The sequence below is a fragment of the Cavia porcellus genome, unplaced genomic scaffold (assembly GCF_034190915.1).
Source record: "Cavia porcellus strain 051 isolate PalLab524CR breed Dunkin Hartley unplaced genomic scaffold, mCavPor4.1 scaffold_11, whole genome shotgun sequence".
NCBI classification, from domain to species: domain Eukaryota; kingdom Metazoa; phylum Chordata; class Mammalia; order Rodentia; family Caviidae; genus Cavia; species Cavia porcellus.
Genome location: NW_026947494.1, coordinates 82,174,163 through 82,198,326, shown reverse-complemented (window position 1 = coordinate 82,198,326; position 24,164 = coordinate 82,174,163). Strand labels below are relative to the sequence as shown.

At 37.8% G+C, this 24,164-nt stretch overlaps 1 protein-coding gene across 1 annotated transcript; it reads left to right on the top strand.

Annotated features, from left to right (window-relative positions):
- The first annotated feature begins 648 nt into the window (after window positions 1–648).
- On the top strand, window positions 649–23,811 carry LOC100723710 (zinc finger protein 724-like). Its single transcript, XM_013148495.3, has 4 exons — window positions 649–792; window positions 12,458–12,584; window positions 13,277–13,372; window positions 16,192–23,811. Exons 1-4 carry the CDS (start codon window positions 790–792, stop codon window positions 17,916–17,918), a joined length of 1,953 nt encoding a protein of 650 aa, XP_013003949.1. The 5' UTR covers window positions 649–789; the 3' UTR covers window positions 17,919–23,811.
- Window positions 23,812–24,164: the final 353 nt, after the last annotated feature.

Here is a 24,164-nt window from a genome sequence, read left to right as displayed (position 1 = left end):
GGTTGTTACAGTCAATTTCACTTGTCTGAGTTTGGGTGGGGTTTTTTTTGTTTGTTTGTTTGGTTTGTCTGTTTTTGGTAACAGGAATCAAACTCAGGACCTCAAGCTTGCCAGGCAGGTGCTGAGCCACTGAGCTAAATACTCTGCTCCCTCTTACTTTTCTTTTAAATGTGAATAACGGAATACTAAAAATTACACTTTTGCATCACAGTTTAGGGGATTTTTTTCCATTTCAAATCTTAAGCTACCTCCTTACAAGACTGGAAACCAAAGGAGTGAAATTTTAAAATATTGGTATTATATTCTTTTCATTTGTGAATAACATACATATATGTGATTAGTAAATTGATACAAGCTTATATACAGATTAAATGCAGATATCCCCGTGGAGGCTATGAGCCCCTATAAGAAGTTCTCATTTTAAAATAGCGTCAACAGCAGTCTCTGGGCTCAATATCCAGCACAGAAAACGAAGGAAAAAAACGTATTTATCTGCAGTCAAGAACCTGCCCTTTGGGGCTGTCTCAATCATGGGTTGGTGTCATTTACTGTCACTCAGAGCGAGCGCAGTGGAGAACTGTCCAATCAGACTCACAGCCAGCGCGGAAGGGGCGGGCTCTCACGGCCTACTGGGCCTTTGTATATGGAGCGCGCCATCTTAGGGTTGATTCCTAGGGTTCTTCTCTTCCGCTTTGTTGGCCCACGTGACTCTGCTTCATTCCCCATCGCCCCGTGACCTGCACCGGTGGCAGATCCACAGGGAGATCGCTGGGAGCCCGGACGCCGAAAATGGTGAGTGTGTGCTCTGGCGTCCACAGACTGGGGAAGGAGACGGTGTGCAAGCTGGGCGCCGGCCGTGGCGGGACCGGGCCTCCGCTGTCGGCCCCCAAGTCCGCAGGCCCCGTCCTCCCCGGCTGCCCGGTTTCCCGTCCTCCACTCTAGGGTGGAGGGGGAGCTGCGGCTGGCACCCGGGCGACCTGTCCTGTCCTTGAGGGGTGAGTCCGCCCGCCCTGCCGGAGAGCGACCAGCTGAGCCCCAGCTCCCTCTGGCTTCTGGGTGGGGCTGGGCCCAGAGCGGACCGGGCAGTACTGTCCGTCCCTGCCGATCGACTTCCCTCGCCACCTGGACCCCTCCCTGACAGCCGCGCTGCAGCCCTGCAGCTCCCCAGCTTGTGTGGTGATGACCTGGGGGACCCTCGGATCCCGACCTCCTTGTGCCTGCGGTTACTGTGTTAGAGGAGCCGCAGTTCAAGTGATCCCCAAGGCCGTGCTTCCCACTCAGGGGTCACTCGTCTTCCTCTGAGCTCTCTAAATGTGTAGCAAGCAGGTCTCAAAGCCAGAGCATTGCCGCCTCCAGCACCACCAGCCAGGCTTCTCCCATATCTGCAGCAGATTCCTGAAATTCTATCTCTGCGCATATTCTTTACCTTTATTTTTGGTACTGAGTATTGTCTCTATGGGCTTAGACCTTCCAGACACACTATATCACTGGGCTGTGTCCCTAGCTCCAAACTGCAGTTTGGGTTATGTTGTTTAATCCATTCATTTAATGCTATTTTAATATAGCTCGACTTATGCTGGTTTTTCTGCTGTTCTGAAAAATACAGACAATTCCTACATACATATGACTTTATTTCTGGATTTCATTTGTATTGTTACTCCTTCGTATTTGTTACTGCATTAACATAGTTTCATAATACATGTTAGTGTCAGATGATGATGGCTATCCGTTTCTCTTAATTCAGAAGTTTTCTACAGTGATTTATGTATATGTATTTTTTTATAGAAAAGAATTCAAGGGGCCGGAGATTTAGCTTAGTGGCTGTACCGCTTGCCTGGTAAGCACAAGGTCTTGAGTTCAATCCCCCGTACCAAAAAAGAAAGAAAGAAAGAAAGAAAGAATTTGAGAACCTTTAGATTTTGAGCTCTTCTGTTACAAATTATGCATGTTGAAATTTTGATATGTAGATCAAAATTTGGAGGATAGTTTGGAGGCAAATGAACACTTGTAATGAATTTTATTCATTTGCACATGGTGCGTGTAATTGTTTTTCTGTGTGCCTTTGTAAGTTATTTTTTATTCTGTGTATTTCCCTTTTGGAGGAGGGTATTGAGACTAGAACTCAAGACCTTGCGCATGCCAGACAGGTGCTGTGCCGCTGAGCTAAACCCCCAGCCCTTATGTTTTCTTTTTAAATCATATGTAGATATGAAATATCACATGCAGGTGACAGCTGAGTAACATTGATGCGGAGTTTTATAGTAGTTGTTAAATTGGGTATGTGACACCTAACATATGGCTGTCTCAGAGAAAGTATCCCCACGCTTTATTGTCTTTTTCCTGAAAATAGTTTCTCTTGTATCCACCTGCTGAGTCTGACCTTCTTGTACCAATACTGTATCTGTGGTGGGGGAACAGCAGGCAAGCTGTTTGCCCAAGTGCAACTCTTCCTCCTTCTTCAGTTCATGAGATTTCAGTTGTTCTAGATCTTCATCAGTACTGGTTTTTGTTTTTTGTTTTTGTTGTTGTTTTGGCTATCAGTACAATTTTATTTTGTGTTTCTCTGATTGCTAAGAAACACAGAGCTTTTTTGGTAACTGTTGAACATTTGACATCTCATAAAAAGTACTTTTTCAAGTCCCTTGCCTGCCTTTCTTCTGGAGTCTCTGACCTTTCCTTTCATATTTTTAAAATGTTAGAGCTGGCGTGCTGGCACACGCCTGTAATTCCAGCACTCAGGAGGCTGAGGCAAGAGTATCTTTGCAAATTCAAGACCAGCCTGGGCTACAAGGTGAGCTCAAGGTCAACGTGACCTGCATATCAAGACCCTGTCTCAAAAAAGAAAAAGATCAATCAATAAATAAAATTTACTCATATATGAGGCAAAAAAGTCTCTCCTAGTCTGGTACTTCTCTTTGCATCCTGTAAGGGTTTTGCTTGATGAACAGAATTTGTGATAATATGGTCAAAATTTATGCATATTTTCTTATTTAATAATGTTTATTTAAATTTATTTAAAAATAAATTCCTGAAACAACTTTTGAGTGTCTTATAGTTTGCTTTTATATTTAGGTATTTTTTACTTCTGAAAATGATTGTGGTATTGTGAAATCATGCAATAGCTTTTTTTGGACAGACACTGTATTTTCCCAGCAGCTTTTGTTCAGAAAGGAATCTTTCTATTCTTCTACAGTGCAGGCTCTGTCAGTGATATATCTAAAAGGCAAGAATCTTTTTAAGTGTTTTTAATTCAGCTGGTGTGTTAATCTCTATGATGGTGTATGCTGATTTATAACTTACAGTCGTGTGCTCCATAATGATGTTTTGATCAGAGATGAATTTCTTTTGTTTGTTTGCTTGTTTGAAGCAGGGTCTCACTGTGCAATTTTGGCTGACTTTGAACTTGCTGCCATTCTCCTGCCTCAGCCTCTGAGTGCTGGGATTACAGGCATGCACCACCATGCCTGGCTTTTTAACGATGGATTTCTTATAAAATAGTAGCCGGTGTGTGGTAGACTGTGCCATCTGGCTTGTGTAAGTGCACTTTGATGTTTACACGGTGAATCATCTAACGTCCCTTTCCCAGAAACTGCTCTCTATAAACTGAGATGTGTGTCTATCTACTTATCTATCCTATCTCTATATAACTATATATTATATAACTAATATATAATCCTTCATTGTCAAATTTACCAGAATTCTCAGTTTCATTAACTTTTAAAAGAACCAGTGTTTGGCATTGCTGCTTTCTGTGATATGTTCACTTTCAATATAGCTAAAATTTTCTCTTTTGCTAAGGGCTCTCTTCATTCTTCTTTCATAGAATTTGGCCTTTTTTAAGCTACTGGAGTGATGATTAACTAGTGGATTCTTAGTCTCTTTTATCTATTTAAGTTTGTATCTTTCCTTTATAACCTTAGGTTTATGTGCATCCTTTTTCTTAAAGATTTATTGAAATATAATTGACATAATAATCTACACATCCATGCAGCCAGTACCACAGTTAACATTATTGACCAATGTGTTTCTTAGTACCCTAGTCCTCTATATGATTCCAAGAACAAAATGAATCCATCTGTGTTGTTACATTTTTACTCAACTTGTTTCCATTGTATTTAAAGAGCTTTGTTAGAATTCATTAAATAAGCTGGGAAAGGAAAAAGAAATTGAATATTAGAGAAGTGTATGCAAAAAGGATAAACTTGGTATGTTGATATGAACAGGTTGTAACACTTTAGAGTTATCTTGGTTGAATGCAGATTTGCCTCGGATCTTGCTGATAACCCCAACACAGACTTATTTTTTATAATGGTTTTGGGTGACCTTAAGAGGCAGTCACTTACACTAATTAGTTACAGCACGACCATGAGAAAGTGGTGGATGTGTCAGTGAACCTGAAGCTGCTGTGGAGACTCCATGAACTTAGAGACGCAGGAACTTGGAGTATTTGTTGAAGAAAGCAGCAGGTGAGTGCCACTGGAAGGCTTAGGAGCTGGGCCAGCCAAACTCTCTGGAGCTTGTGTCTTGCCATCATGTGCATAGGATAAGGTCATGGCGACAGTCTACAGAGCTGGTGTTTGCCCTGATGGGTTTTGGTCAGATAGTTTTCATTTTCCCTATTCCTCTCTTTCAGAATGGTGACATCTACTCTGTGCCATCATGTCGTGGACATGCATATTTTCTTTTAACAAGGGCTCACACCTAAAAGTTGCCTTCAGTACCGGAGACTGTACTTGGACTTCTGAGCAGGCTGGAACTGATGAGACTTAATTCATTTTTCATTATATAGAGGATATTTGCATTAACTAGGCAGAATGGTGAGCTGTTACTGTGTTTATTCGGTAAATAGTTGTGTTTCAGCGAGATCTGATTCAATAATCAATCTTGATTATTAATCGAATCAGGATGAGATTCTTAGGGATTGGATCATGAGGGTACTATTCTCACCAATGGGATAACCCATTCATGAATTCATAGCTGAATAGGATAGTCACAAGTGGGGCCTGGTAGGTCCCTGGGGCCATGCCTTGAAGGGTGTTACTTCTCCACCTTTCTCTTGCTGGCTGCTTCCTGACTGCTATTAGGTGTGTAGGGTTGTTATTGTTTTTTTTGTTTGTTTGTTTGTTTAACACAGGATCTGGCTATGCAGTTCAGGCTGACCTTGAATTCACTTTGTAGCCTAGGCTGGTCTCAGACTCGAAAAGGGAAAAGGATCCTCCTGCCTCAGCCTCCCAAGTGCTGGGATTACAGGCGTGAGCCACCAGGTTTTATTCACCATACCATTCTGCTCTCATGTTTCTGCCATGGAACCACCCTGTGTAGAACCCATTGAAGCCATGACCCATAATGACGCTTCCATATTTTAAGTATTTTTCTGAGGTATTTGGAACAGCAGTCCTATGTGTTTGGAAATGGAAAACCAATACATAGGTGTTTGCATAGTGTTTAAGTTTATGGTAGTTTAAAAATACTTACCTCTTCAGACAATTATCTTTATGGTGAGAACTTTCAAATTCCTACTGTGTAACATTTAAAAATGTACAGCAGCACAGTATCGTTACCTAAGGTTACCTTGCTGTGCCCATTAATAACCCATTAACCCGTCTTACCCCTCCTAAGTCTCTCGTCACAGTTGTGAAGTTCTGTGAAATCAGCTTTCTAGCATTCCACATATAAGTTAAACCATGAATACTTTTCTTTATGCTTGCCTTATTTTACTTACTATATTGGTCTCTAGTTCTTTCCATATTGAAATAAATTATAGGACTTCGTTCTTTTCTATAATTAATACTCCATTGTGTCTGTTTCCTATACTTGATTGATCTCTTCATACATTGATACTTTGTTTTCAGTTACTTCTTTTTAGCCGCCTTGTGTAGTGCTGCAGTGAATATTTGAGTTCATATGTTTCCTTTGATGTAGTACTTTCATTTTCTTTGATATATACACAGGAGAGAGATTGCTGGATTATATGATGGTTTCATTTTTAGCTCTTGGAGGAATTTTCATTGCTTTTTACCACAATGCACTTGGACCTCTAATACTAATGTACATTTCCACCACCATTGTGCAAGGGTTCCCTTTTCTTCACATCCTTTCAGCATTTATTTTTAGACTGTTTAACATTAGGGATTTTGGGGGCTGGGGATTTAGCTCAGCGGCATAAGCACCTGCCTTGTAAGCAGGTGGTTGTGAGTTCAATCCCCGGTACCTGTAACAAAAATAAAAATAAAAAATTAGGCATTTTTCTTGGGTCAGATGATATCTCATTGTAATTTTTGACTTGCATTTTCCTATTATTAGTGATGTGTTGAGCATTGTTTCATGTACATGTTGACCACTTATGTGCTTTCTTTTGGGAAATTTCTGTTTATATCTGTTGTGTACTTTTAATGAAGTTAAAATCTGTTTTTCTTTTCCTTTTTTTCCCCCTGCTTTTAGTATATTAAGAGTTCTGGTGTTCTGAATATGAACCCTGTGTCAGATGTCCAGTTTGTAAATGTTTTCTTCCCATTTTGTATTTTGTCTGATACAGTTTTGATTGTTCCTTTGTTGTGAAAGTTTTATACCATTTTTGCTTGTGTTGTACAGGTTTTTCAGTCTTATCCAAAAAAATTTCTAGCCCATTCCAACATCCCAGAAGAGAAGGCTTGAGTTTTCCACATTCAGCAAATTATGCTGAAATTATACTGTTGGCTTATAATTGCCTTTATTATGTTGAGATACCTTTCTTGTATTCCTAATTTGCTTAAATTTTTTTATTATGAAATGGTGTGGAATTTCCTTATATCTTTTCTGCATCCATTGACATGTGTTTTTGTCCTTGATTCTGTTGATGTCATGTATCATGTTTACTGATTGGCCATCTTCTTTGCATTCCTGAGGTACATGTAACTTGATAGAGGTAAGTAATTTTTAATATGCTATTGGATTCTGTTTGCTAGTATTGATTGAGGATTTTTGCATCTGTGTTCATCAAGATTATTGGCCAGAGTTTTCTTTTTTGTTGACTTTCTTTGGTTTTTAGTGTCCAAGTAAACTCTGGCTTCTGAGATTATGTTTAGAATTTGTTTCTGTTAGCTGAAGAAGAATTGAGATAGTTCTTTAAAGATTTTGTAAAATTCAACAATAAAGTCATTTGATCCTGGGCTGTTCTGTGATAGATTTTTAAATTTAATCGTCTTGTTACTGGATATTTTTATGATTCAGTCTTGGTAATATTATATAGCTAGGAATTTATCCATGTTTCCTAGACTACTAAATTTGTTGATGTATGTTCATGCACACTAACCTGTGATAATGCTTTGAATTTTTATTTTAAAAACTACTTTATTATTTTTTAATAAACACAAATGGCCCCAGGGATAGGGGACTAGGAAAAGAGGCGAAGGGTAAGGCCTCAGCCCATAGCCCTTCCCCACTGACCCCTTCCTTATATAATTTGTAGGTGTTTGTGTTTCTGTATTGTCAGTTGCAGTATTTCCTTTTTCATCTCTGAGTTTAGTTGTTTAGATATTCTCTTTGTTAGTCTGTGGAGTTAGTCTGTTTTGTTTGTCTTTTAAAGAATCAGCTTTGTTTCCTTGAGCTATTTTCCTTCACCTATTTCTCCCAATTTCTTCCATTTTTTTCCCATTTCATTTATTTCTGCTCTTTATTCTTTCTTTTTTTGTTTGTTTCTTTTTTCTGGTATTTGGAATTTGGTTAATCTTGGTTTTCTAGTTCCTTGAGTTTTGCAGTAAGTTGTTTCTTTTAAGATCTTTCTGCTTTTTGATGTGGGCTTTGAATGCTATAAATTTAACTTTGGTACTGTTTTTGCTGCATTCTGTTACTTTGTGTTTTTTCATGTGTTTCATGTGTCTTTTTCAATCTACTGATTCTTCAACTGCAAGTTGTTTAATTTCCATGTATTTGTGCAGTTAGCTAAGCTTTTATTTTTATTGGTTTGTAATATGTATTGTGATCAAGAAAGGTAGCTTGGTGTGATTTGAATTATAAACGTCCTCTTAGACTTGTTTTGTGGCCTATTATGTAATCTCTCTTGGAGACTGTCTTATGGGCTGTTGAGAAAAATGTGTTTTCTGCAGCTATTCAGTAGAGTATTCTGCAGATGGCTGTTGTGTCCACTTGTTACAAGCTGCCTGGTTATAGATGGGTGCATACGTTATGCAGGTATCCTTAAAACGGCCTGTGGCAGTACAGTCCCTTTCTGTTCCATGTCTGAAGGAGAGTGGTGAAGGAAACAGTTCATAGGGGGCAGAATTTTAGGCAGATGTACATTTTGCTTGGAAGAAAAAGTGATGGAATGTGCAGCTATATACCACCAGTTCATGGGCTCCAGCCAGGGCAGTCATGGACCAGGAACTTGATTTGAAAATTGATGACAAAGACATGGGTATGAGATGGTTGGAAATGTATGAATAGACTTCTCTGAATAGGCAGAGAACAAAAGAGATTTATGTCCCGTATAAGTGTTCACCAGAAGGTGACCTCAACAGAAGAGACCTTCAGTAATCAAATGGACTGTATGCTGTTTTGTGGAGTAAACTGTTTCTCCAGGGGGAAAATACTGTTCCCATCATGGTGGCCAGAAAGCAGAGAGAGAAGGGAGGAATCAGGGAGGACAATACACTCTTCTAGGTCGTGCTTACAGTGATTTGTCTGTCCTGATCTGGTTCTGCCTCCTAACAACACATGCAGCTTAGAGCTCTTCCAAGGATTAATCCATTGATGGGTGTAGCTCCCCATGACTCAGTTACCTTCCAGAAGCCCCAACTCCAGTGCTTAAATTTTGTGGACATTCAGTGTCTAAGCCATTAGTATTCTACTCCTAACCCCGCAAAGCCTCATGTGCATGCCAGCATGCGTTTAGTTCATCTCTAGCAGACACCAAAGTTTTAACAGTGTCAGCATTGCTGAAAAGCCCAAGTTCAAAGTCTCTTCTGAGCCTCAAGGCATTCTTAGCTGTGAGCCCCTGAAAAATGCAAAAGAAAGCTTAATTCTTCCAATATAAAATGTCACACAGTAAGCTTTCTTGTTTGAAAAGGGGCAAATGGAACAGAAAGAAATTGAACCAAACCAAGATTGAAACCCAAAGGAACAGATGTTAAATCCAGTAGCTTCATGTGTAGTATTAGGGCACATTGTAGCAAGATATAAGTCCAGAGGGCTTGAATGACCCCACCCCAGTGGCACTGCGGTTCACAGCCCTTGTGGCCTCTCTTGTATAGAAGAGCTTGTGGCTTTCCTCAGCAGATTTCCCACATTTTTGACATTTCCAGTTTCCTGGGGTCTGCACTCCCTTTTTGGTTTCATTCTGACAGCTTCATGCACTGCCCTCTTAATGGACATACTGCCTGGCCTCCAACGCTTTCTTCTGAAATCTTGGTGGAAGCTTCCCTGTGTGGAATCTGGAATCTGGGTGGAAACCCCTAATTCCACAGTTCTTGCATTCTGCTTGCTTGTAAAAGCAGCATCACATTGCAGGTACCATGGCCCCTCACTGTTGTCCTTCCTCCCCCTGTAGCGAGGCGCTCTTTTAATCATGGCTACAGCAGCTTCTGAAAATGGCTCCAAACACTGAGATACGAATTCTTCATTGTATTAATCCACTGATGAGTAAAGCCCCACTGTCACCTCACCCCCTTCTAACAGCCCCACCTGAGTACATGAGAGTTTGGGGGACATTTCAGATACAAACCATAATAGACATATTTGTTTGTTCTGGCCAGTCAGAGTTACTGGAATGGAACTGGCCAGTCAGGCATGGACAGAAAGGAAGGACAGACCTTCCACAATCCCACAGGACTCCTGTCTCAGGCCTGCAGAGCTGCAGAGGCTTGTCTAATCTGATCCATGAAGCTCAGATACTTCTCCCTAGAGCCCTGTTGACCTGTAAACTGCTGAAGATTCTTAGGAAGGATGCTGGGAAACTGTCATGGGACAGATGCTGAGATCATCCAGGTGGCTGGTTCAAACTAATCTGAACTGGCTGGGTGAGACTGAGTCTTCCCCAGAGTCAGCTCCAGATTGTGTACACGTGATGTACACAGCTGGTGAGGCTTATGTTTTCTGTAATACAGGTTGGGGGCTGGGCCATCATCTAAGACTCCAGCATGTCCTGTTCCTTCTCAGAGCCCTCTTCGAACATTTCATTGTCTCTTCCAATTGTGCAGTGTCCATGTGATAAGTCATCAGAACATAATCTATCTTGGTACATGAGGAGGTCCATGTATGGTGAGAGGTGTGTTCCCCAGGGACTCCAGTGTCCTTTCTCTCTCTCCTTCCCTCTCCTCCTCTCCCCTCTTCCCACCCTCCCCTCTCTCTTGTCTTTCAGAGATATATGAGATAGCCTCTCAAATTTAGGATCCTGTTCATTCAGCTTAGCTTCTGGGGCTGACAGCAAATTCCTTAAAACAAAGTTTCCTGTTACTTTAATTATAACCCCCCCATGTAATATATGGCATTTTTGAAAGATTTTATTTTGGCCAATAATTCACATGGGAGATACAGGGATAATAATCACCTTTCATTCTGCCTTAAAACATCTTCATGCCCCTACTGCTTTTCTCCTCCCTATACATAGCTTGTGAAATGTCTTGAATTAAAAAGCATGTCGTTAAACATTATACAGTCTTTTCCTAGTTCTAGATTTCATATCATCCTGGTGCTGATCCAAGGTACCCACAGGGCCATTTCTCTTCAACTGTCTGATGAATGTCAGCCTCTAGTCAGCCCTTTCAGCATGAAGTGTGGGGTGAAGCCTGTCAGGGAAGCAGCTGATTGTTCTGTTGCTGAGAAGAATTTCCTGTTATCTCTGTCTTCATTTAATTACTTATTCCTTGGTACCTTAACATTTACAGTTCTGAACCCCAGTTTCATTGTCTGTAGACATAATGGTAGTAAGCCAGTTGAATAGTAGGCTTCAGGAAACATACAGAAATTTTTCCTCCCTTCAGATTCTCTCATGATCTGTGAATGGAGAAAATCATCCCAAAGGCTAAGGAATATACATTCCCACAAATGGACACAAGAACCCGTGTTATAGTTCAGATCTAGAATGTCCCTCAAAGGTCTCAGGTCTTCAAAGATGGTTCGAAGGTGACTGAATCATGGTGCATTATGTTCATCAGTGACTCAATCATTGATGAATCCGTAGATAAATTATGGTTAGGTGAAGCCTGGTCGAAAGAGATGGTTCCCTGGAGCATGACCTGGAAGGGTGTGCCTCCCGTCTTGGAACCTCCTTCCTCTCGCTGCTTCCTAGCCACCACGATGTGAGCAGCTTGCCTCCAATATACCCTTCCAGGTCATGCCCCGTCCACCTTGCCCTTCCCTCCTTCGAGCCATTCACCTAGGGACTAAATCCTCTAAAAACTGAGCTAATGTAAACCTCTTCTTTAAGCTGTGGATGTTGGTGTTTTGTTTGAGCAATGTAAAGGTGACTAAGACAGAATTTGGTTAACAGAGAAGTGGAGTTATTAGTGTATACCTGACCATATGATTTAGAAACCCTTGGAACCTGCTTGCAAGAAGAGTTTGGAAAGATCTGGAGATGGGAGCTAGAGAAGCATTAGCATATCGTAAGCTGAGCTTGGTGGGAGATTCTAGTTTGAGTTTAAAAGAACAAAATGCTCATAGATACGTACATAGTAAAGTCCGGGATCAGGAGGTTTCATTTAGGAACAAGAATTCCATTGAGAGTTGCACTAGAGACCATGTGTGTTTTATTCTTGTAGAGTTTGCCTAAAAAATAAATTACTGGTTTCGGACATTTTGGGGGGGGGGGAGTTATGCATTGAGGTATGAAATTATTAGAGTTGCATTTATGATATACACTTTACATGTTCATAACAGATTGTTGCTTTACTTGAGATTATATTGAAATGTGTAAGTTCCTTAAAATTCTCTAAATGAAATATATGTGAATATTTCCATAATTTTCTTCCTTTTGACTGTTCAAAATCGTGTCACTTTGGACCATTGACATTGGCATCACTAATGAATTTGCTAGATGTACAGAAATTCAGGCCTCATCATGAAACTACTGAATCAGAATATGTGTTTTAATAGGATCTTCAAACCTGAGCCGTACACTTCAAACTCACCATGAATCAGCATGACCTTTCTCACCTGAAAAATATACACACATTGTATAATATAAATATAGCACTAAAAACTATTTTTGTTTTGATGCATAGACTTTCCATTTTATGTTTAATAATAGTGTACTATTACAGATTTTGTTGATCTTATTACATGACCTTTCTTCAGAATTGTTTAATACATCAGATTATTACTGTGCTAAAAAGTGTTTTATTTTAAATAGCTAAATGTCACTCATCTATGTCAGGGCCAATTTTTCTCTCATTTTGTATTGGTTCAAATTAAAAACTTAGTCAGTGTCCACACAGTTAATATGACATTTATTTACTTATTTATCTATCTGTCTATCTTTTAGGAACTGTTGACATTCAGGGATGTGGCCATTGATTTCTCCCTGGAGGAGTGGGAAGACCTGGACTCTGCTCAGCAGAATTTGTATAGGGATGTGATGTTGGAGACATATGGAAACCTGGTCTCCCTCGGTGAGGATAACTTTCCTACAGAATTTCTTCTTCACTATTAACAATTAATTTGCTTCCCTTTTTAAAATACCTCTTAGATACTTTGGCTTTGCAAGAATGAGTTTGATTCCTGCTTGCCTGTAAAATAAAAATAGAAGTTTTTTCATAGACTTTCCTATTATTGTTGTCCTTTGGTTCCTTTGTTTTGTTTTGTTTTGTTTTGTTTTGTTTTGTTTTGTTTTGTTTTGTTTTGAGGTGGTTTGGGTTTTAAACCATGGTTGTAGCTCAAGCTAGCTTGAATATACTACGTACCCCTAGATTGGCTCGAATGCACAGGGATCCTCCTGTGTAACCCTCCTGAGTGCTGGATTATAGGCATGTACCACCAAGCCCTGATTGAAGTGTCATGTATCCTTCACGCATAGATTTGTGGTAGTATTACAGTTCAGTGGTATCAAATATTACTGCTATATCTCAAAGCCAATTTCACACTTTTATTTTTGAGTTAGTAATAGTTAAAAGTAGAACTCAGGATCCACAAATTGAAACTGCATTCCACATACTCTACTGTATCTATATGGATATGATATCTAGAGAGACAATGAATGTTTATTATGTCTTCTCTTTTATATTGAAAACAAACTGGGAGAGAAAAGTCAGTAGTTGCGGAAAAAATTCAAAGCAGGTATCATTTATCATTTCCTATTAAACAGGACTTGCTGACTCTAAGCCATACATGATCACCTGTCTGGAGCAAAGCAAAGAGCCCTGGAATGTGAAGAGACAAGAAACAGTAGTGATGCACCCAGGTAAGTGAGAATGGATAAAGCAGAGGATACAGGTGAGACTCCCAAAGACCAAAGGGAAGTTAGGCTTTAAAATGTGGATTCAGAACCTCTGTTCCAATGGTTTTCAGAAGTAAAAGTTTATTCCTCTTGCTATCACAGGAAGCTATGTTTGGATCTATGTTCATAATGCTGTTAAATCTAAAGAGAAGTCTCCTCTTTCATTTATCTACTGTTTTTTTTTTTCCTCCTATGAGGTACATTTTCACAGACTTTGATAAACTGTCCATTCCTGTTTGGAATTGGTTCATTTAAGTTCCCTTGTATTTTTATTTCATCTTTAAACTTGCTGACAGCTGTAAGTCCATCTTCTGTCTGTTTATATCCATTCCAAGCTTTGCTAAGTACCTTATTGGATTATTTGTTTGTTAGATTATCTTGTATAGGGGCTGGGGGTTTAGCTCAGCGGCATAAGCACCTGCCTTGCAAGCAGGCAGTCGTGAGTTCGATCCCCGGTACCGATAAAAACGAAAAAGACAAAAAAAAAAAAAAAAAAAAAAAAGATTATCTTGTATAATTCAGATGTAGGGATTTTTATTTCCTCCCATTGGTGCCCCTTGCATTTGCTTTGAGGGAGTTGGAATTTGGGGAAGCATTTTGTTGCCATCTTTCCCCATCTTTTTTCTGAGAGTTGAGAATTATAGTGGAAGATCATCTCTTTAGTTGGAAGTCTGCTTTCCTGTGCCATGGTCTTGGCTCTGTTTGCCTTTCAGTGTTTCTCTACCAGCCTTAGTTACTTTTCTCATTGCTGAGACAAAATACCCCACACTCGAAGTTAGAGGGAGAAAAGTTTATTTAGCTCACGGTTTGTAGAGGTTTTAGTCTGCTAGCTCCAAGGCAGGGCAACATGGCAGAGGGGCAACCATTCATGGCAGACAACAAAAACAAGAGCAAAAGGAGAGGAGCAAGCCTCTTTTATTCCCTTACATTGTATGCACAGTACCCTCCCTAGAACAGGTATTGGATTTCCACCCCTAATCCCCAGCACTAGACAACAAACCAATCACAAGCTCTAGATTCAGCCACCTCCAAAAAGCCCCCCTCCCATAACTGCATGAAGCTTTGGGGAGACCAAACAAATCATAACACTACCTTTTCACCATACTCACTAAGATCAGACCTAGTTGCGGTTTTTCATGGAAGTAATTCTTACTGATTATGTAAATCAGATTTAACTATACATCAATTATGTACTACATTAAAACTTGTTTTAACAATTTTACCCTATACAGTACCATTAACCCTTACAGTCTGTACTGTACTGCTACAAATAGATTGGGATATAAAGGCAAGGGGGAAAAAAACAAGGAAAAAGTCAGGTCAAGTCAGTAAGAAGTAAGAGAGAGGAAAAATACCAGTGCGTGAAAAGCAGACAGGAAATCAGACACCTTTGTAATTATTTTAAAGCTAGGGCTATTTTGGGGAGGTTTTGAGAGAATGTGGGAGCAGAAAGGTTATAGAGAAAAAGTATAATTAGAGTTTAATAATAGCTGTGAGATTCTTAGAACCTGTTAAGTTTTATATAGCTTACATTTAGATGCTCAATGCATAATTTTGGTAAAGCTTGACCTATAATAATGCTTATGTTAATTAGCTAGATTTAGTCGTTCCATCACCTATATACTTCAAAATCTCATGATGAACATGATAATACAAATGATTTTTTTTTTTTTTTTTTTTTTGTCTTTTTTGAGACAGGGTCTCGCTCTGCAGTTCAGGCTGGCCTTGAGCTCAGTCTGTAGCCCAGGCTGGTCTTGAACTTGCAGTGATCCTCCTGCCTCAGCCTCCCAAGTGTTGGGATTACAGGTGTGAGCCACCATGCCCAGCAATAATACATATGATTTAAATAATTAAATAGCAATTTTTAAATTTTTAAAAATAGAAAAATCATTTTTCAGTCTCTCTGGTGGTATGATCCAGGAAATAGTGACACTAGTCAGCTGTGCTAGAGATTGTTGAGACTTCTGAGACCTATTTTCTTCATTTATTTTCTCTAGACTTGCATTTGGGTTTTTTCAGTTAAAAAGATCTTTGCACTTCATTTTTTTCCTACTGCTGTTGACTGTGATCCTACTGTCTTGCTAATGTAATAATCATGTCTTATTTCAGCTGGCCCGAACTTTGAGTTCATCACTGTAACTTCCTGAACTGCCTAAACAGAAAGCTATTTTCAGACAGCTCCCAGAAAAACCAATTATGTCTCTATTTTACACTCTGTTTTCATTCTTGAGCAGGAAGAAAATGGTTTTTCATAATTACACAGTGGTGTACTGGGAGAAGAGCTCTGCTCTTTAAAAGCAAACTTTCCCAGTAACCTTCTTTTCCTCTGTTGTATGACTCCTTTGCGTTATGATCACTTGGTATGCTGAGAATACTGAACTGCTATTTGGAGTTTTCACAGAGGTGATTTGGTCAGTATGTTATTGTTAGGTTCATATGTCTGTGGGGGGAAATAGGGCCCTGAAAACAGACTGTATGTTTAGTGTTCTGCTGTTCTACTGATACCGTCAGCTTGATATATGTCTATAATCAGTACTGAGCATGAACCCTCCGTCCTTATTCTGAGCTATGTCCCATGCCCTCCATCTTTTCTGAGACACTCGCAACAATTTGTGGATTGGGCTCAAACTTGAAGTCCTTCTGCCTGAGTATCCCCAGGTGGTGGAATTATACAAATATGCCACCATGCCCAACATTGGTATGCTTTTAAAAAAAACAGATTTATAAACTGTATGTACCTGAGTCTCATCTGTAGCATAATTTGTTACTCTGATTTCTTTCAGCTGTGTCTTCTCACTTTGCCCAAGATGTTTCATCAGAAAAGGGCACAAAACAGTCACTCCAAACTGTGACAAAAGGAAGATACAGTATTTGTGGCCTTGACAACTTACACTTAAAAAAAGAATGGGAGCATGTGGATGACCATAAAGGTCAGGATGCATGTTATAATGGATGGAACAAATTTGTGACAGCTAAAGAAAGCAAAGACCTCACTGCCAACAGAGATCAACAACATACAGTATTTCCTAAAACACCTACGTTTATGCCTGCTGCTTTAAAAGATCCATGTGTTTTTGTTAGTAAACATTCACATCAAATTTTGAAACATGCCTTTTCCCTCAAAGGAAATTTGGGAAATCTAAAAATGAGACCAGTCCATGCCTCAGTTGATCACTTGAAAAATTTGAAATGTAGGATTGGATTAAATTTTCAGGCATTGGTTTTAGTAAATAATAGATTTAAAAATGAAGAGCAAAACCCTAAATTTAATCAGTTTAGTTCATTTATGAAAAGTTTGTTACTCTACAATCAACAAAAAGGTCTTCCCTATACCAAGTTATATAATTTTCACAAGTTTGGAAAGTTACTTACCCATCCATTATTGCATAGTCAAAACCCAGATATAGATATCTATAAATGTATGGAATGTGGCAAAGTTTTCAAATGTTCTTCAAACCTTACTCTACATAAGAGAATTCACAGTGGAGAGAATCCTTACAAATGCAGAGAATGTGGCAATGCCTTTAATAATCGCTCCGATCTTACCCAACATCGGATAAGTCATAATGGAGAAAAGCCATTCAAATGTGAAGAATGTGGCAAAGCCTTTAAGTGTTGTTCACATCTTACTCGACATCAAAAAATTCATACCGGAGAAAAGCCATACAAATGTGAAGAATGTGGCAAAGCCTTTAATTGTTGTTCACACCTTACTCGACATCTGAGAATTCATACTGGGGAGAAACCCTACAATTGTGAAGAATGTGGCAAAGCCTTTAGACATGGCTCAAATCTTACTCAACATCAGAGAATTCATACTGGTGAGAAGCCGTACAAATGTAAAGAGTGTGGAAGAACCTTTACCCATTGCTCAACCCTCAATCAACACCAGAGAATTCATACTAGAGAGAACACTTATATATGTGAAGAATGTGGCAGAGCCTTTAATACTTTCTCAAGCCTTTCCATACATCATAGAATTCATACTGGAGAAAAACCTTACAAGTGCCAGGATTGTGGCAAAGCCTTTAACTTTCGTTCTGATCTTAATAGACATCAGAGAAATCATAATCGAGAGAAAGTATACAAATGTAAAGACTATGGCAAAACCTTCAATAGCTGTCCAAATCTTACACAGCATCAGAGAATGCAATTGGGTGAGAAACCCTACAAATGTAAAGAGTGTAGCAAAGTTTTTAAATATTTTTCACACCTTACTAGGCACCAGAGAGTCCATAGTGGGGAGAAACCATACAAATGTAAAGAATGTGGCAAAGCATTTAATGAAAAGTCAAAACTTTTTCAACACCAGAGAATTCACACAGGAGAGAACCCTTACAAATGTATGCATTGTGGCAAAGGCTTTAATAATTGTTCAAGCCTTACTCAACACCAGAGAATTCATACTGGAGAGAAGCCCTACAAATGTAAAGAGTGTAGCAAAGCTTTTAACAGTTGTTCTCACCTTACTCGACATCAGAAAATTCATGAAAGGGAGAAACTCTGTTGATGAAAGAATGGTAAACCTTTAACCTATGGCTCAAACCTTGTTCAACACTAGATGATACATCCTTCAGGGAGTGCTTACAAATGTAAAGATTTTGGGAAAGACTTCAGTAATTGCACAAACCTTGTTCAACAGAGTTAAACTGGAGAGAACTCTAGAATTTTAGAGTATGGCAAGACCTTCAATGGGAGTTCAATCCTTATTCAGCATGACACAGCTTAAATTGTAGAAACCGTTTATATGCTGTGAATTTGAAAAACTGCAAAAGTATGCAACTCTGAACCTAAAAATACTTTAATTGGAAAAACTTTTACAAACACAGAAATTAGCAAAGCTTGTTTGTGTGATTGTAATATATGTAAGGTGATTATTACTGGAGAGAAATACTACAAATACAGGGAATGTATTATAAACTAATTTGAAAAAAATTTCCTAAACATCATTAGTTGATATGGTAGATATGAACTTGTCACTCTCAGAGAACAAATGCAGGTAATACCTGGCTGAAGGGATATAAATTTAAGTGATTCCATGGTTTTTAAATAGTTTCACTTTTGAAAACTAGTTGAAGAACAACTTTCAAATAGATAATCGTATCAGCAGAATGTGACTGCTTCTTACAAGTTTTAAACTTTTTCCAAAGAATATACAGTGGGTTTTTAAAATATTTTCTTGAGTTTATTTATTTATTTATTTGTGGTGCTGGGAATTGAATCCAGAGTTTTTGCAATGAACTATATCGACAAACCGACTTTATTTTGAGGCAGAATTTCACTAAACTGCTATGTTGCCAAGGCTGAAATTTTGATACCTCTGCCTCAGCCCCGTAATGTAATGGAATAATAGCTCTAGGCTTATTCTTGTAAGTTATATTTTTATTTATTTCTCATACTTTGTAATTACTGGGAAACTGTAATGGTTAAAGGAGTATAGTAGTAGGCTCTAGATTTTTTAACCTGAATTACAGTTCATAAAACTTTATAATTGTTTTCCACATACCACTTTTTTAACCTACAAAGCATAGAGAACCTTTGGTATTCTTTTACATTTTCTGAGATGTACAAACATTACAATCTAATGATGAACTTTACATGTAAAAGAATTATAGTAATACTAATTGTTGGTGTGAATTTGTATGTTTCTTTTGTCTGTCAAGAAGGGAAATACTGATACAAAAGAATATTCCAAATAGTTGATATTTTACTACAAAACCAAACGTCATATATTATGAAAACTGTTGTTTACATTGAACTCATTTATTCAGAATGCTGTTTACTTTGAGCTTTGCTTATGAAAGACCTAGTATGGCTTACTTAATGAAATTTTGGGGTGTTTTTTAAATCCTTTTTAGAGGATTTTAAGAGTGATTTTTAATATCTAATGGTATTCAGAAATCAATTGAAAATCTAATTTCTCAATGAACCTATTAACTTTTATTTAATTGGCATAACTCCATTAATTCTGTCTCAAAGGGAATATTTTTAAGTTATTTTTAATGTACTCCTTTTAATTTAATAAGTGACTTACAACAATGAATTTACTGAGATAATTTGTTCTGGTAAAAACTGGAGAGGCTTCATAACTCATGGAGTTGTTTCAGCATCTGTGTGGAAAAAAGAACAGAGTAGAGCAGGACATATGAAGATTCTCCACAATTAAAAAATAATCATTGTTCAATAATAAATTTGGGGGGTTTTGGGTTTTTTTAATTTTGTTTTTGTGTCAGGGATCAAAGTCATAACCTCAGGCTTACCAGGCAAGTATTTGAGCTGCTGAGCTAAATCCCTGGCCCCCAATTTATTATTGTTATTGTGAATTTATTGAATTGTGAGAGAAATATCCAATGTGAATAAATGGCATTAATTCTATATGTGAAAAGAAGACACTACTCCAGGCTACATAAATGATGCCTTCTGAATTTAAGAACAGGAATTTTTTTTCATTGTTAGTCATATTCACAATGTCATTTATTCTGAATTCATGTATGCAGCCTTGGAATAGGTATCCTCACTCCACATGCAGAATTAATATTTGATGTAAATACCCTGATGCTTTTCCCCTGACACGAAGCAAGAATATGTGAGGACGTGCCGAGCTCTTTTATGCAATGGCTCCACTAAGTTGCATAGCATGTAACAGATAGCATGTAACAGCATAGCACGTAACAGATCTCCTTTTTACATCATCAGCAGTTTCCAGCTTTTGCCTTTTTGATAGTACCCACTGTTTATACTTAGATTGTCTGTAATTATGGTTTTGATGTACATTTTTCTAATGATTTATAATATTGGGCTGTTTTTCTTGTGTGAACATTTCTGTTTTCTTGTGAGAAATGCCTGTTTATATATTTAGACAATCTTTAAATTGGATTATTTTGTTTTTATTTTTTGTCACTGAATTTTTTTGTACTCTTTGATACTGCTAATAATAGCAATATTAGGATGAATGAATAATGTACTTAGAGTAAAGCTCACCATGTGTGTCCTCAAATTATATTTTATGTCTTCATATTTACTCTTTCACAACTGTTTTTGTTGCTGTCCATCAAGTATTTATTTTGAAAATCTGTTATTAGTGAGGCCTTTCTGGAATAGCCTAAAGTTTCAGTCTTAATCACAATTCTCATTATCCAGGTACATTACAAAGGTTGAGTTCATTCATTCCAAAAGCTTTTAGCAAACAGAGTCTGATACGCACAGTCTGAAAGGGACACATAAATGCAGCCATTCCCATTTTTGTAGCAGAAGTTGATGTTTTTGGCAGGATAGAGCACCTGAAAGTATGGGCATGTAAATACAACCTCAATATGAAATCCCTCTAAACTACATGTAGGCCCTTTCTTTATGCATCCAATTCATTGTTCTTTGGGCACATTTTTTAAAATGCTATGGAAAAAGAATTTGAAAGGTGAGCATTAATATCTAAGTACTAATAAGAATTAGGAAATTGTGTGCAACTTGAGTATTATATAGATTCGGGTTTCTCATCACAAAGGTGCATGCTCAGTAAATACTGCATTAGAAAATACATTTTTTACCTGTGCGGTTACTTAACCATCTAGAGTGTCCATACAAAGAATCTCCCTGGTTGGTGCCCATATGTGTTCACATGATTTACTGTTTCTTCAGAATAATGTGGGGATCTGGAGAGTCAAACATAATCACTTCATTTCTTGTTCAGGAAACAAAAGAGCCATGGTTCCTACCATCCACTGTACTTCATACTTCAAATGAATTAGTTGTTGACTTCAGCATCATGTGGTCGGTCAGTAAGAGGAATAAGATGTACATGTAAAACTATACATTTATGCTGACTTGTTTTTTAATATTATCAAATAGACAAAAAATTAAAATTGCATAGACTCTTGGAGAGTTTCTTTTATGCTTCCTTGAAAAAGATCTGTTACTCCAGTGTCATGAGGAACAGAAGCCTAGAGTTCACTCTGCTTAAACTGAGGTCTTTTCCAGTCTCATCCTACACTTTGGTGCCCGTCACGATCACATCAGCTCAGACTTTTGTCAGTGCTTCTCCCACTTCAAGTGGGTATTCGTAATTCTTACAAATCCAAAAGCAGACAAGTGGGGCAGCATTCTAAATATGCTGATGCCTTAATTTCTGTGTTCTAGACTCGTGCAGCTGCTCCATTTCTCCAGACCCAGTAGTTGCTCCAGAAATTTCAAAAATGTAAATATAACCTTAATACGAAGTCCCTCTAAACTATATATAGGCCCTTTCTTTATGCATCCAATTCATTGTTTTTTAGACAAGTTTTTTAAAATGCTATGGAAGAATTTGAAAGGTGAGCATTAATATCTAAGTACTAATAAGAATTAAGAAATTGTATACAACTTGAGTATTGTATAGATTCAGGTTTCTCATCACAAAGGTGCATGCTCAGTAAATACTGCATTAGAGAATACATTTTTTACCTGTGCAGAGTTACTCAGCCATGACTGCCATGTTTGACCATCTATGAATTTTAAAAGGCCAGCAAATGTCACATGTCAATATAGTGACCTATCTTTTTTAACATAGGATACTTGGTTATAAGTTGGACTGTGCTGACCTCTTTCTCTAGCTTAGTGCTACTGATAATGGATTTAGAGGATTTATAGGGAGCTTGTTTAAATGCCAGTTTCTGAGCATTCCTCAAACCCATAAAATCATAATTCTTAGACAACCTGGAATTCCAAGCGGTTTATATCTACAGTGAAGTCAAGAGATACTATTACTTCTAGCCCCAGCCCAGGTTTCCAATTTATATCGCATAACAGTTGTAAGAAATCCTGTCTTTAATCCCCACAGATTTTGTCTGTTGGTCTGAGGAGAAGCATGAATATTTTATTTACCTGCACCACTTTAATTGTTGAGCAACTAGAATTAAGTACAAGGTACTGCAGATACATTTAGGACAGCTGAGTTTAGCCTATTTCAAAGGCTTGTGACTAGCAGGGCTTGTGCATATGGTTTCGAAGGATGCATAACTAACCTGTGTTTAATTCTATAGCAGAAACCCGAAACCTAGAAAGGAGAAACTGACATTTTGGTCTCCAGATAGGAGCTCATTGTTCTTGATTCTCAACTATAAGAAAGCCAGAGAGGGCAATTTTTACTGTTGCAAGCTCATTGTTCCTCTGGATGTGTAAGTAGTGTGTAAAGAGGTTATGCTGATACCACTAAGTTCTCAAGATTAATGTTTGATTTATTGAAATAATCCTGTGTGCCTGAAGAAGCATAAAGAAGTCAGGTCCTGGGGCAGGTGGCTGGCCAGTCTCTTGAAGTGCTGTGTATGTAGACCATCATAACTATTATCGCTCTTTCTGATGTGCTTGCCTATTTGAGTTTGTTTCCCATATTTTATCTTTTCCTTTGTTACAATAGTCAAGATTTTTTGAAAATAATTTTTATCAGTATGCTAAAGTTTTCTCTTGATTCTATCCACTACAGCATCTTACTGCCATGAACAATTTTCACCACGAATTTATGAGCTACAAGTTAGAAAATGTTCTCTTTTGATAGTTAGCCATGGAATGTCTAGGTACCCTATAGCTATTGTTAACAGAAATAAGACTTTTGATCCCAGTGCAAAACAACACGCAGAGATTCCACCTGGATGCTCCATCTATTTTATGTAAAAGGTCTTTTAATAATGCACACGTGAAAGTATGAAGTTCAATACTTCCTAAAAAGCTAAGGAAATAACTATTTGAAAATGCTGAGATTTAGGGGCTGGGGATTTAGCTCAGCGGCATAAGCGCCTGCCTTGCAAGCAGGCAGTCGTGAGTTCCATCCCTGGTACCGATAAAAATGAAAAAGACAAAAAAAAAAGAAAAGAAAAGAAAATGCTGAAATTTATAGGACATGAAAGACATTATGCCTTAAACTTTATGTAATTTGTTTTAATGATTAGGTTCAGGTGCTGATGTACTGGTATTTATTTTATTGGAATGATTACATTTCCACCATATATATATATATCAATACCAGATAGCAATACTTTTGCAGCTGATTTTTAACTTGTTAATTTAGTTGTTCTGTGCCAGACTCCTCCTCTGTAAAAATAAATATTTTTCTGTTTATCATTTATTAAGTATCAATGTGGTTTACTGACTGAAGCGCATGTGTGTATACATTCAATATAGAATGTTCCCCTTTTGTAATTTCCTTTTGCTTGTCAATTGCTTTGAAAGGCAGACATTTGTTTAGTGCATATTAAGCAAATGGAGTTTTTGTAAATGGTGTTTATGAAACAGGTCCCTGTCCAGTAGGTTTCCATTTTATGTCTAATAACAGATGACCTTTATATTCTTTGTATATTAAGAAAAAAATACTTGTCCAAGTGTCTTAAAATTCTAAAACCTAATCGCATATAATAAATTAACCCATTTAAAAAGCAGACTCAGCAAAAATGCCCTTTTTTCTTTCATATGATTTTGTGTGTATATCTCTGGTGTTTATAAAGAATTAAAAACATTAGTGAATATGTTTTAATGGCTATATAATTAAAATTCCAAATTTCATTCACACAAAAATAATTTATTTTAATGCATATTTAACCAGTTTTATCTATATAATTATATATTTTGAAGTCTAATTTGTTTTTATCACAGTTCTCAATTGTGAGATGACTTTTTTTTATTAGCTTGCCTCCCTTCTTCCCTCCCTGTCTGTCTCTCCCTACCCCCTACCTCTTTTTCCCTGTGGAGATTGCCCAGTGCTAACTTAGGAAATTCTTAATCATAATGCTTC